The sequence below is a fragment of the Ursus arctos genome, unplaced genomic scaffold (assembly GCF_023065955.2).
Source record: "Ursus arctos isolate Adak ecotype North America unplaced genomic scaffold, UrsArc2.0 scaffold_21, whole genome shotgun sequence".
Taxonomy (NCBI): domain Eukaryota; kingdom Metazoa; phylum Chordata; class Mammalia; order Carnivora; family Ursidae; genus Ursus; species Ursus arctos.
In genome coordinates, this window is record NW_026622886.1 from 18,668,685 (window position 1) to 18,682,355 (window position 13,671).

The following is a 13,671-nucleotide window of genomic DNA, read 5'->3' on the forward strand; positions in this document are numbered from 1 at the left end:
GGATAAAACTAGTGTTTAAAAAGCTGTTTTTAAAAGTATCTTGAGATCTAATGGGACACCTCTAAATTAGTTAGTAACTGAAATTCTTTTAGAAATAGGAGATAGTGTTGTGATGTAGGTAAAATTGTGATTATTCTGAGCTTCCAGGATATTACTGTACAAGTAGTAAGCTCCCAAAAAGAGGCAGTGAAATTAAATGTTTAGAACAAGATCAGGGGTGATCTGCCCTGAAACCATGGCTCAGATGATCTCATTGCAGGAGTTCTTTACTCAGCCATGTACACTGATGATGAGCTGTTTCACATGACTGATAATGCAGAAGCTTCTCTCTGAAGTCATTTTTTATACAAGTCTAGACTTTTAATTGTTTAGAGGAATAATTTTTTTAATATTACATATCACATTCTAAATGTTTGAGGAAGGAGAGCATGCATGCAAGCGAATGAGTTTTCTATGTATGAGGCATTGTTGTTAGTACATTATTCATATAAATTCATTCAGTCCTCATAAAGTCCTTTCAGGTAGGCATTATTATTATCCCTATTTTATGGATGAGGAAACTGAGGCAAATTGAGGTTAAGAGCTTATTAGTCAGTTTCACTTAGATAGTAAGTGGCAGAGCTAAGATGAAAACAGGCAATTTTTTGCTCCAAAGCAGATGTACTGCTTTTTCTGGTTAAGCTACTAAAGCAAGGGTCAGTAAACTTTTTCCCTAAAGGGTCAGATGGTAAATATTTTAGACTTTACAGGCCACCTGATGTCTGTTGCAGCTCTTCAACTCTGTGGATATAGCATGAAAGCAGCCATAGACAGTCCAAAAACAAATGTGTGTGGCTATGTTCCAATAAAACTTTATTTGTAGACACTGAAAATTGAGTTTTCTGTAATTTCCACACGCCACAAAATATTACTCTTGATTTTTTTCCACCATTTAAAATGTAAAAGCCATTCTTGACTCATGGGCCTTACAGAAAGCAGCAGCCGACTGGACTTGTCTACTCATATAGTACTATTTTTGTGTGAGATATAAGGATAAAGGCCACTAGTTTATTCATTCATTCATGCTGGAAATAGATCAGGTATCATACTCAATTCTGTGGTAACCAGGGGTGAACAAGAACAAAACCTTCCAGTTCCTCTTACCCTTCATTCCACTTACGTAATGGACCAATTTGTTCTCCTTCTTCGCATGTCTGCTTTTTAAAAATTCGTCTTTATTTCCTGTCCATTGCATGTACTAGACATGTGCACATTATCTCATTTAATCTTCATAGCCAGTGGTATTATCTCAATTTTATAGTTTAGAGAAGAGCCTAAAGAGCCAGCCATTTCCACACAGCCAGGTGAGCGATGGAGCCTAGATTCAAATGCAAGTCTGTCTTAGGTTTAGGTGTTTTTTCTTCTCTTCACTACTGCCTTCTCTCTGCTCCTAGAAATGCATGAAAATGTAATGAAATGCTTCTGACCCTGTCTAAAGTGAATCTCTGTATCTCACTTCTTAAACGCATGTTTATTTTTACTTCCCTTCCATTTGTCCTGGCTCTAGCCTCGAAGATGCTGTGCACGTTTGTTAGAAATGTTAAGATGTTTCTTGGTTTCCCAGTCCAGAAAGCTAAAAAGAAACAGGGAGCTAGTTAATAATGTAACTAGTGGAAAGATATAGTGATGCATGGGAATAAGAGTGGAGGAAAAAAGCCCATGTCCTTTCCTGATGCCCTCTCCAGCCTCTCAGTCTTAAAAAAATAGACCTGTGTCCCCAGTGTGTTCCGAGAAAGAAGTGGGTTCCTCATGGCTCTCTGGGATTACTGATGATTCATAGGTGTGGCCTAGAGTAGACTTTTAGGACAGTTCTTTTGTGGATAGTACCTGAGGAAGACAAATGATAAGTAGAATTGTTCATGTATAGTTTTAAATAACGAAGTGAATTGGTGTGTTCATGAGTGACAATCTAACCTCCCCATCTTGGCTACTTACGGGTTTGCAAGAAGCCTACTATCCTTTTCCCCATGGCAGTGGGAAATCCCAATTACAGGTTGTAGTTCCTGTTAGAAAATGGGAACACTCAAGTAGGCTTGGCTACAATAAGATCTTGGATGGAAAGCAGAAGTCCTTTGAGTTTACTGGTTTCCTTGTAATTCCCTACTATAGTGGGAATAATGTATTTAATGTAACATTGAATATTCTGTAACATGGAATGTGTTGTATTTTTGTAACACATAACATTAATACCTTTAACTTGAAAATTGCTTAAGTTTATCATGGCAAATTTTGGATGTATATGCAAAATATGATTAGGTGTACAGGAAGCTAACTTGATACACCCTTCAAGGGGATTTATCAGGATAATTCTGTTAGAAACTATCAGTGCACCTGCTTCGTAAAGATCCCAGCAAATGGCACCCTCTTTGGTGGTTTTAATTATTTTTAATTAGCAATTAATTAAATTAATAATTAATCCTTAGCTTATAATTTGCATGTAATTTTAAAATAAATATATAACTTAATATTTAATTTGTAATATAATAAGTTAATTAATAATGTTTTGATTATTTCCTGTTCACCCTGTTGGTGAGGAAGGTGACCATGCGTTATGGAGATTGCCAGACGCATGACACCAGACAGATGAGATTGAGAGCAGTTTGTCGGTCACCGTACCACCTAAGGGAGAAGGACATAGCATGCCACACAGGGCCACACTGAGATTGCACTTGGGAACAAGAGTGATTCACCAGGGGCTGTGGAAGTCAGATTCTGCAGTATCAAGGGAGTGGGGTGACCTTTGGTTCCCATGGGACGATGTGATTGGCTGGTTTGAATAATTGTACGTGTTGGCAAGGGGCTAAAATCCTCTACTCAGGTGTAGCCGGAACTGTCCCTGTGAGAGAGAAGGTTGTTTGGCTAGGACACCCTATCTGAGGGAACAGAGTAGGAAGGGCAACTTGTCGTTAGGCCATTTGGCGTCCTTGTGGTTTTACATAGGTGTCAAGGCAGAACACCATAGGTATTATACCACAGTACTTTCACACCAATTCACAATCAAGAGCATAGCACAGGCAGAGGGAATGATCATATTTTCCAAAAGTCTCACCACCTTTTCAGTGGCTGCTCGGATTGTGATGAAAAGAAATTAGTGGAAGCAACATGGTGTGTACAATTGACACAAAAACACATGGTCACCCTGTTTAAGAAGATAGTCAAAGGATGAGGTGTTTATCTTTATGTCGTCATCAACCAGTCTTACTCCCCTGGCCCGGCTCCCCAACTAGGTTCCCTACGTTAGTGTTAGAACCTGGCAAGGCCAAGGAGAGGGCTTTGGTTTGGATCCCCAGTTCCCATTATGGTTGGGTGATTGCCTCTTCTGCCATGGCTGCCTGCCAAGTGAGGGATCTCTCTCTAACTTAGTAGACACTCTAACTTCTCATCACACAGAAATCCGTGCCACCACCTTGCCCCCAAGTACCTGTCCCTCAAACCTCTGACTGCCCCAGCCTGCAAGGGTGTCTCTTTCTCTGGTTCGGTGGCCCTTAGTGTCTGTGCACTGCCTTTAGCATTTATCATGCACTGACTTTCAGTTGTATTCTTTTTAGAAAATTGTCCCTGCCTTTATGCTAATTATTGTGGTTATCCCAATTCCTTCTGCCTTTATCTGTTTAGGAAAGTTTCACTGGGCAGGTAAAAAGAGAAGCAACCAATACGATTTACAGTTTCAGCATTAACTAGTTCTATTAGATTATCTTCATCCAGCCCCTAAAATAATGTATAAAATAAGCCCTCGATATTTATTGAAATAAATGGTATAGCAATTTTATGTATTTTAAATATTATAGAATATATATACGAAAATATATGTATAAATGTATGTGTAAATATCTGTAAATATGCAGCATCTCTGTGTGTGTGCACACACGCGCATGTGTACGGCTGAATGTGAAGCATGCTCATGTAGCCGTCCCAACCTCATTATTTCTAGTGTCCTTTACTCATGAGTTATATATTACCTAATGAGGAGGTTAAGGGAAGAAAGGATGTCAGTCAACTTTAACTTAAAATTTTTTCATTTTTCCACAAATAAACACCATCTTCACTACCGTGACACAACTGGATTGGCAACCTGCTGCATTTTATTTGGAGGTAATTCTAAGCTCAATAGAATGCTTTTCTGTTTGTATTAAGAAAAAGATTTCGGTGCACATTTCTTGAAGAGTATTTTAAGGAATCATTCTCAAACCCCTCCAAATTTTAAGAAAGCAAAATTGCTGGTAATTAAATGTTTGGTATTTTAGCGAGTGCTTGTTTCAGGAGGCATTTTTATAACAATTTCCTCTCTAGCTAGGAGCAGCTCATGCTTGAACCAGATGCCTTCCAGCTAAGCTGGAGGGACAGAGTGCCTGCGGGACTGTGATCAGCCTTAGGCTCCTCTTGTGTCACTGGGATTGCACCAGGAACCCTGGAGGACATGGTCATTCTTACCTGCAGGCCAGGAGTTTTCCCACAACCCAGAATGCTGTGGGAAATGCCTGATAGTATGGTACTGTTCACTGTGGCATAGGCAATAAGTTGTGTGTTTACTCTGTGGCCCTTGCAGAATGTTGAACAATCCCTCTACAGCCTCTTTTTCTCTTTTTATTTTTATATTTTTTAAAAGATATGTTTATTTATTTGAGAGAGAGAGAAAGAGCAGGGGGAGGAGCAGAGGGGGAAAGAGAATCCCAAGCAGACTCCCTGCCGAGCGCAGAGCCCAGTGCACTGCTCTATCCAACTGAGTCACCCAGGAGCCCCTCTTTTTCTCTTTTTAAAGTCGTCAGCTGGCTGGCCAGAATTCTGGTCCTTCCTCCCTATCTATTATCTAGAGGCGTACTAATGGTTTTCCTGAACAATCGCCTACAGGCTGTAAGGGAAAGGCATAGTCTGTATGCCTTCCCACCTAAAAAGTAGTTAAAGGGATCAAATAAAGGCAATCTTGAAAATGTGCAGAGGTCCAGGGGGAACCTGACTGGCTCTGTCTGTCCATTGAGTGACTTTTGATCTTGGGGTTGTGGGTTCAAGCCCCACATTAGGTGTAGAGATTACTTAAAAATAAAATCTTTAAAAGAAAATGTGTAGAACCCCAAACCTGGGGAGGGGGGCAGGGAGAGAGACAGGTCCATCTTTCTTGTTTTGGTTTGTTTTTTTTATCTCCCTGAGAAAGGACTAAGCTATACCTAAAGAGGTGGTCCTCTGAACCATCTTTATAAAACTTTCCAAAGTTTCTGGGTTTGTAAGTGTGTGTGTGTGTGTGTGTGTGTGTGTGTTGTCTTTGAAAAAGTAATAATACGCATATTAAAAATATTTGTGTGTGTGTGTATGTGTCTGTGTGTGTATGTGTTGTCTTTGAAAAAGTAATAATACGCATATTAAAAATATTTTTAAAAAACACCGAAGGGTAAATTATGAAGTCTCTCTTAACTCAGACCTTAGCCCCAGAGGCAAACATTGTTATCAGTTTCTTCTGAATCTTTACAGAGATATCTACTGGCATATTTGTGCTTTTGGGTGTGTACGTTTTATATACAAACATGATATATACATACACACATAAGCATGTATATGCATATATATGTTTTTATGTGTATCTGTTATCTTGCTTTTGCTTTTTTACACAAATGGATGCCCACTGCTCCATGCCTTGATTTCTTTTAGACCCAGCAATATTCTTGGAGAACAGTCTATATATCATCATGCCTAGATCCACCTCATTTTTTAAACAGCTGTTGAGAAATTCATTGTATGGATGTGCCCCGAATTATTTAACCAGACTCTGATATTAGTAGTCATTGATGCAAATTCCTTTTAGCACGGTTTCTTTGTAGTTAAACCTTCCTGACTCTGACATTACTTAAATAAAACAGGTGTGACATCTGGGTAGGTTCTCTTGACTTTAAGGAATTTTGAATTCTGTGGCGTTTTTTTGTTTGTTTGTTTGCATTTGTTTTTTTAAACCATTTTTGGAGTTGTCCCACAATGACTGTATTTTAAATAGCAGCCTCTGGGTACTGACCCTGATTTTGTTTTTAATTATTAGGCTACAGTTTAGAGAATCCTAATAACAAATGCATTTCTGGGAAAGGGAACGGGAATGGTATTTAAAAGGTTAAGGCTGCCCCGTGGAAAACGAAGTGGACGTGTTTTTCAAGTCCATCACTGAAGCCTAGAATTCCTTCCTGACAGTGTGCCCCAAAACCAGCTTTTAAACAGTCCTCCAGTTTATATTTCAGGGAAGTTGGTTATTTCTCTGTGGTTCCTTTTTCAGAAGCCGTGAACCCTAGCTTGCTAGTTTTAAAAGGCTTGGTTGTTAACACCTCTAAAATTCATGAACCAAAGAGAGTAAAACACTAATTGTATGCATTTTATGCTGCAAATTTCTTTTCACTTCCTTTCCTTTTTGTGGTAACAAAGTCCTGCTGTGCTATTATCCCTTATTGTAGTGATTTTATTTATTCATGTTCTCTGTTTTCTTAAAGTGCTTAACTGAAAGAAGTGAATATATTGAATACATTTGTGAAATTATAGACTTTTTTTTACTTAAGTCCAGTTAATAAAATCATTAATTTTTAAAATTAAAGTTTGTCCTAACAGTCTCTCAAAAGATTAAAAACTAATATATATTTAAAAACTAATGTGTATACCTTTCTTTAAGAGGAAGGATTTCCGCTATTATATAATGTGTAATATGAACATCATCTGTCCACAGCCTTACATGTTATTGAGGCATTGCAGTTTCTTTTTCGTCAAAGCATAGACGTAATAGAGAAAACCTATCAGATGATGTGGTTTGCCTCTTAGCACAGAGGGGTCAACCTTGAGGAGCCTGATTTTTGTTCAGGTCAGATAAGTTTGCTTCAGACTCTGTGTTACCTTTTGGCTTTTATGTTCTGTCACCCTGGGTTTGCAAGTACTTAAAATAATTGTTCAAGATCCCAAGTTTGGAAAACCTAAAAACATGCCACACGTACATGAATCTTGCTTTATTCGAGGATGAAAATGGCCACATATACCTATCTCACAGTTGTGCCATGTGTCCTAAAAGTAGTAGAGAAATAACTTATTCGTTTTAGGGGTAATTCCCAGGTAAGTCATCTGAGTGGAAAATGGAGAAAATTCTCCAAGCACCGTGTAATTGAAAGGAGGACCTGAAAACAAGAATAAAAGTGGTTTTAAATCATTTTTTGGATTTGATTCATGGCTTTCAACCTGATATTGGAATCTGAAATTCAGTAAAGGAGCTGAGGTACCTGAGTAAAACATATTCTGGTGAAACTAAATAGAAACACTTCTCTGGTGAAAATTGTGAACCAGTAGTATGTAGTTGGCATATAATAATATATAACTTATGAAAAAAATTTTTGCTTATTTTTCTATATAATATTCATCCCTAAGTGCTTACCAGTAGTTTCTTCCATTCATTCTGCAATGAATATGAAAGCAGCCAAAGGAAACACATAATCACCAAGTCATAATGAGACAGCATTTGTAAAAGAATTATAACAACATCCTGAGGACTAGCAGGTTTTGTTCAGTTTGGTCTAGGAGTAGAAGGAAGAGGAAGAGAAAGATCACAGAAGTTCAGATTTACATGTTGTGACTTGAAATGAGAAAGAAACTTTGAAGCTGAGGGTATTAGAATGAACTTTTTCTTCCAAGTTTGGAAGGAATTACGTGGAACATTCATGGTTTAAGGGGCTCAGAATAAAATGGCAGACAAGAGAGGAAAAAGGTAACTGGATTCATCAACAACAGAGGACAGGATTCAGTGCTTTCAAAGTGTTCTTCAGTTAACCCTGCTTCCCCTTTTCCTTTTGCTGCTATCCTTGCCCTGCTTCCCCTCCCTTTGCTGGAATTTTCAGTTTAATGGAGGCTCTCAAGAATGTTTTGGTGGTGATGTCTGGCTCAGTGCTGAGCAGGTTTCACTTCCCTGAAAACTCTTACGGGAAATGGATTTAATAACAATTTTTTAGAAGACTTTTTTTTTTTTTTTTTAACGATTTTACCTACCTATTTGACAGAGAGAGTGAGAGAGCACCAGCAGGGGGAACAGCAGAGGGAGAGAGAGAAGGAGGCTTCCCGCCTAGCAGGGAGCCTGACGCAGGGCTTGATCCCAGGACCCGGGGACCATGACCCGAGCCGAAGGCAGATGCCCAACCATCTGAGCCACCCAGGTGTCCCAAGACAACTCCTTCTAAAAGAGAAATCCTCCTCCATGTGACAGCTTACCTGAAAGAGAAATTTGATGTACTTCCATTGGAGGGTATACTGTCCGTATATCCCAAATAACATAAACAAAAAATAAATAATTTTTTAAAAAGTGATGGCATTAAATAATCAGTCCAAATGTGTCGATCCTTGACTTACAGAACTAAGAACAGCTGCCTAATTGTGGGAATTTACTTCTGGCTTTATTTTCTCTGTCCTTACTCCATCCAGAAACGAATCGGACTTGGAAGGGATGGCCTGGGGAGGTAGAGCCCAGTCCTGACTCTGTCCTGGTTGTGGTTGCAGCTTACTTTCCTTTTATTTTGATTATCAAATTATGAAATAACCAGGCAAGAAAATGTAGAGGAAGCACCATGTCCTGTTCCTTTAACCCGGAAAGCCGACAGTGTTAGGACGTTATCTTCCAGACGGTGGAAAGGAAATGTAAAGAACACAAGAGCCCCCAACTTTTAATCACTGGCATTGGTAAGAAATCCACATTTCATTATCAGAGACCTATAGATTTGAAAGCTGTTAAGGATTACATGAAAAAATAGATTAATCAACAGTTTTTCTGTTTGATCCCATAAAGATGAACGTGCCGTCTTTCCTGATTTTGCTGCTAAATCCATTATCCTTCCTTTAAAATCGTATCCCTTGTTAAGATATTTCTATTTCAGGGATGCCTGGTTGGCTCAGTTGGTTAAGCATCTGTCTTAGGCTCAGGTCTTGATTCTGGGGTCCTGGGATCAAGTCCCCGCTGAGCAGGAAGCCTGCTTCTCCCTCTGCCTACTGCTCCCCTTGCTTGTGTGCTCTCTCTCTCTGACAAATAAATAAAATCTTAAAAAAAAATAAAATAAAATCTCCCAATATTTTGTGGCAGTTATGTTTTGATCCATATCCTTTTAATATTTAAAGTTTTTTTTCTTGTTCTTATATATTAACTTTTGTAAATATTTATATTCCTAATGGTTGAGGCAACTAACTGCTTACTTTCTCCTTAATAATGGCTTTCCAAATGTTGGACCAAGAAACACCTCTCAGCTCTCTCTTCAGACAAAATAAACCTAATTTCCTCACAGGTGATACAAGCTCTGTTACTGATTATTCAAAATTTTTATACCGTTGAGTCTAAAAGAGTGCACTAATTGAAAAAACCAGATTACTGTGATTTTGTTATAACCAGATTGTGATTCAGTGCAGCAGGGTGAGGACTGAAGTTCTGTATTACTAAAAAAAAAGTTCTGTATTACTTCCTGGTGATGCTGAGGCTGCTCATAGATTGAACGTGTTTTGAGTAACAGGGTTTTAGAGGGTGTAGAGAGATAAAGAATTACTCTAAGAACAAGTGAAGGTACGTTTTCTTTGATTTATATGGATGTATCCTGCAGTTTCTATATCCTCTTAACTTTATTTACTCTAGCTAATTGAAATCAACTTAATTACCCAGCTGGGTTGGGCTCCTGTCCCTGCCCCCAGAGACAGTGAATCTTGCCAGTGATCTGACTAGGAAGCTTCCGCTCTCCACCCCCAACTCCTCCCTGGGGAGTGAGTCTCCTCCATGTCGTGGAGCTGTGATCAGGTGTGCACCCACCTGCTTGAGGCTGCGATATGATTCCCCGAGGCCCTCCAGCTACTGAATAATAAGGAACCCCTGTCTTTGGCAGAGGGAGGTGTTCCTTTTGGCATTCTGCCTTCATCCAAGTGGTTTGTGTAACAGTTGAGTTCCAGGAATGGCATCTGAGGCTGTCTGTATCCTACAATGTGTAATCAGGAGCTGGCAGATAATTCATCTTTAGCTTTTAAGATTCCTATTAGAAGTTTTCATAACTTGTAGGAGCCTTGGCAGTTGAGTGACCTGCCCTTGACCCATAAAGGGACCTGCCAGGGTGAAATGCAACTGTCTCTTTATTCTGAGTGTTTTCCCCTGATGATTTGCTGTGAATCTTTTACTGACTCTTCTACAGATATCCCTGTAAGCTGCAGACAGGAAAGCAGTTGCTACAGATAACTTTTCCTGAGTCTTTACAACGAAGTTAGAAAGAATTATTTCTCTTGTCTTCCTGGGGAACTTTGCTGTGGAATTCCCCCCCACAGACTGGATTGCAACAATGGCTCTTAGATTGAAGAGATCTGTCTCGGTACGAAGTGGGAAATGTTGATGACGTCAGGCTGACAAGGTGGAGTTTGTAAAAATGGCCTGGTACAGTGATTTTCAAACTTCAACATGTATCCCCTAGGGAGCCTGCACCCCTAGAGTTCCTGATTCAGCAGGTCTGGATCAGAGCCCAAGAATTTTTAACATCCTCGTCCCTTCCCATGTCTTATGATGTGGTTACATAAAAGGAGCTGGGGATTATCAGGGAGGCTGGGTACATGCTCACAGTAGCACATGCCTTGTTTATTACCTCCCAATTCTGGTAGACTTGTTAGTTGCTTTAAAAAAAAAAAAAAAAAAGAAAAGAAAAACAGACCCAGGGAAACACCATACTCTTCTAACATTCCTGTGTAGCCAGTGAGTGCCCTTTTGTGGTAACCTAGGCTACATCCTTACAAGCCTTCTTGGTTCATAGGAATAGAGACCTGATTTTTTCAAGGAAGAAGATGTGGAAGCATAGGATTAGGGCAGCTGGAAAACTTGCTTCTCACCCACCTTCCTATCATGATAATACATGCTTTTCAAGATGTTTCTTTTAAACCCAAAATGAATTTGGGTTTTTGACAGCTGAGCTAGCGAAAGAGGAGGGGAAGTTTGGTTGGTCTGGCTATTTCCATCCCTGTGTTCACATCCCTTAGCTATACCTAGCTTACATCATAGAAATAAGAAGGTCGATCCTGTGTGGGTTTTGGGGAGTATTCCTTGTTATTAAAGGTGACCAATGTGATACTTTCTACTGAAGCAGTCCTGGAGCATCCCAGGAGGGACACAACGATCTTGATCTTGGTCTTGGTGAACTTCCTTCGGATGAGGAAGAAGACATCAACAGTTCTGATGAAGACGATGTCAGCTCTGACTCTAGTAAAGGGGACCCTGACCTGGGAGATAAACAGGTATATGTTGGTATTTAATTGTTTCTACTTTTGTGTTTGTTGGACTCTCATAACATCTGGAAATAATATTTATCAGCATGCTAGGCACAAAACCCCTAGTTTTTTCTTAAAACTTATAAAATATTTTCTAATTTAAATTTAGTTCCTGCTATAATGTAGTACCTAAGATGTTATCACATTTCTAAATGCGCATCACTTAGAGTTTATTTAGTAATTTTTTGAGAAATTATTTTTGGCACTGTCCTTTGCTTTTCCTTTTGATAGTAGAAATCCCCTTTCAGGATTGTTCCTTGTATTGCTAGCAATTCTACTTGAAAGAAAGGAATTAAATGCATTTCAGACTTAATGAAATATTTTTATTTTTTTATTTTAATTTTTTTTATTATGTTAGTCACTAAACAGTGAAATCTTTTTAGAGATAGAATAAAGGCTGCGACTAATAACATACCGGGATTTCCTTTGACATGATTCAGTATTTATATTTTCAGTATACATGAGATGAGATTGGCCACATGTTGATAATTATTTAAGATATGTCAGTACATGGAGGTTCATTATATTGTTTCTCTAGTTTGACAGGAATGCTTCATTATAAATATATATTTCTTTGAATAAAGGCATCATTGCAAAGGAAAAAATAGTATATCAACAATAACCCCAAGATGTGTTGGAACATTACAGCAAGGCAGAATTTGAAAGGATCCACATAGTAAATCTGTCAAACTGTAGAGGAGAAAATCCATGTCACATAACTTCTATGCCATAACTTACCAATCGGTTATTTCCTGTTTAATATTATTTTTGCTTTGTTTAAATTTATTTCAATCTTAAATGAATGGTGTAATTGTCTGGATTTAAATCCCAGCTCCACCACATATGAACTGGGTGAGTAACTTTGGGCAAATTATTTAATATTTTTAAGCTAAAGAGCCCCCATTTTAAGAAGAAAAGAATTTATTTCAGAATTGTGAGGACTAAATAATTTGATTTATGTAAAGCCTTAGAACACTGTTCAGTACATCGTAAGAACTCAATGATTATTTATTTCTTGTAAGACTTTATGCTGTAAAGTATTGAATCATAGAGTTGGGAGTAACCACTAGAAATTATTTAGCCTTAAGGCAGGTGAGTTTGTGAGATACCTAAGACAGAGGAGTGACTATTCTTAAAGGCCCGCAGTATCCTTCAGCAGCGTGTGGGTTTTACTTTGACTATTAAGTAATTTCTCCAGTGTTTTACTGCTATCTGCCATCTCTGATTTGAAAACTTATTTTCTTTGTTGGTTCTTCGCAGATATAGATGCTACAGGTATTTGTAAAATACTACTTCCCAGATATATACCAGACATAAAAAGTATGTACTAGACATAAAGCAGTGTTCAGGGGTTTTGCTCTTGAACAGCTTACATCTTAATGGGACAAGAGGGGCCATAGATTCATTAGAATAGTGAGAACTTCAGATTGTTTTTTTTTTTTTTTTTTAAAGATTTTATTTATTTATTTGACAGAGATAGAGACAGCCAGCGAGAGAGGGAACACAAGCAGGGGGAGTGGGAGAGGAAGAAGCAGGCTCAGAAGAGCCTGATGTGGGGCTCGATCCCATAACGCCGGGATCACGCCCTGAGCCGAAGGCAGACGCTTAACCGCTGTGCCACCCAGGCGCCCCAGAACTTCAGATTGTTACATGCTACAAAGAGAATAATACAGAGCGGTGTGCTAGAACCTGAGGAGTCTACCTAGGATAAAAGCCTCTAAGAAAGTGATATTTGACTGAGAAATAACTGACTGGAAAGAGCCAAAGCCTGCAGGGTTTAGGGAAGAGGCTTCCAATGGTCTTCCTGTCTAAGGGCCATCATTAAATCAACATTTACTGTTTTAGGTAAACTGCAAGTTCTTTTTCTAACAAGTACTGTTTCCTGTTGTTTGGGTCTGTTCGTTTCTCTTGTTCAAACCCTTTCTGGTTTCTCCCTGTGCTTCTTGACATATGGTACCAAAAGTGGCGTTCACATTCTACCAGGGATCTCACTGACTCAAAAGTGGCGTTCACATTCTACCAGGGGTCTCACCAAAGGAACGATTTCTCCCTAACCCTTTTGTGTTAATCGTCTTCTCAATACATCCTGTCACAACACTGCCTGCTTGACTCATTCGCTTTGTGGTCATTGGAGACTTCCAGAGTTCCTTCCTCTGTATTTACACCGGCCTTTCCTTTCCCTTCTGGTATTTATATTATTGGTTTTTGTCTTTAGTTGTGCCACCCACTGCAGTATTTCTGTTAAATATTTTTCTGTTTTTATTTTTATTTTATTTTATTTTTATTTATTTATTTGAGAATGAGTGAGAGAGAGAGAACACGAGCGGGGTGGAGGAGCATAGGAAGAAGCAGACTCCC

At 38.8% G+C, this 13,671-nt stretch overlaps 1 protein-coding gene across 3 annotated transcripts in view; it reads left to right on the forward strand.

Moving 5' to 3' along the window:
• Positions 1-13,671, forward strand: part of FGD6 (FYVE, RhoGEF and PH domain containing 6) — a 110,420-nt gene that overhangs the window by 24,226 nt on the left and 72,523 nt on the right. For 2 of the 3 annotated variants that reach the window (XM_026499861.4, XM_044384528.3), the window contains exon 3: positions 11,130-11,280. In XM_026499861.4, coding sequence (XP_026355646.1) covers positions 11,130-11,280 — 151 coding nt within the window. The remainder of the gene's footprint in view (positions 1-11,129; positions 11,281-13,671) is intronic. The other variant, XM_026499862.4, reaches the window with a different exon arrangement.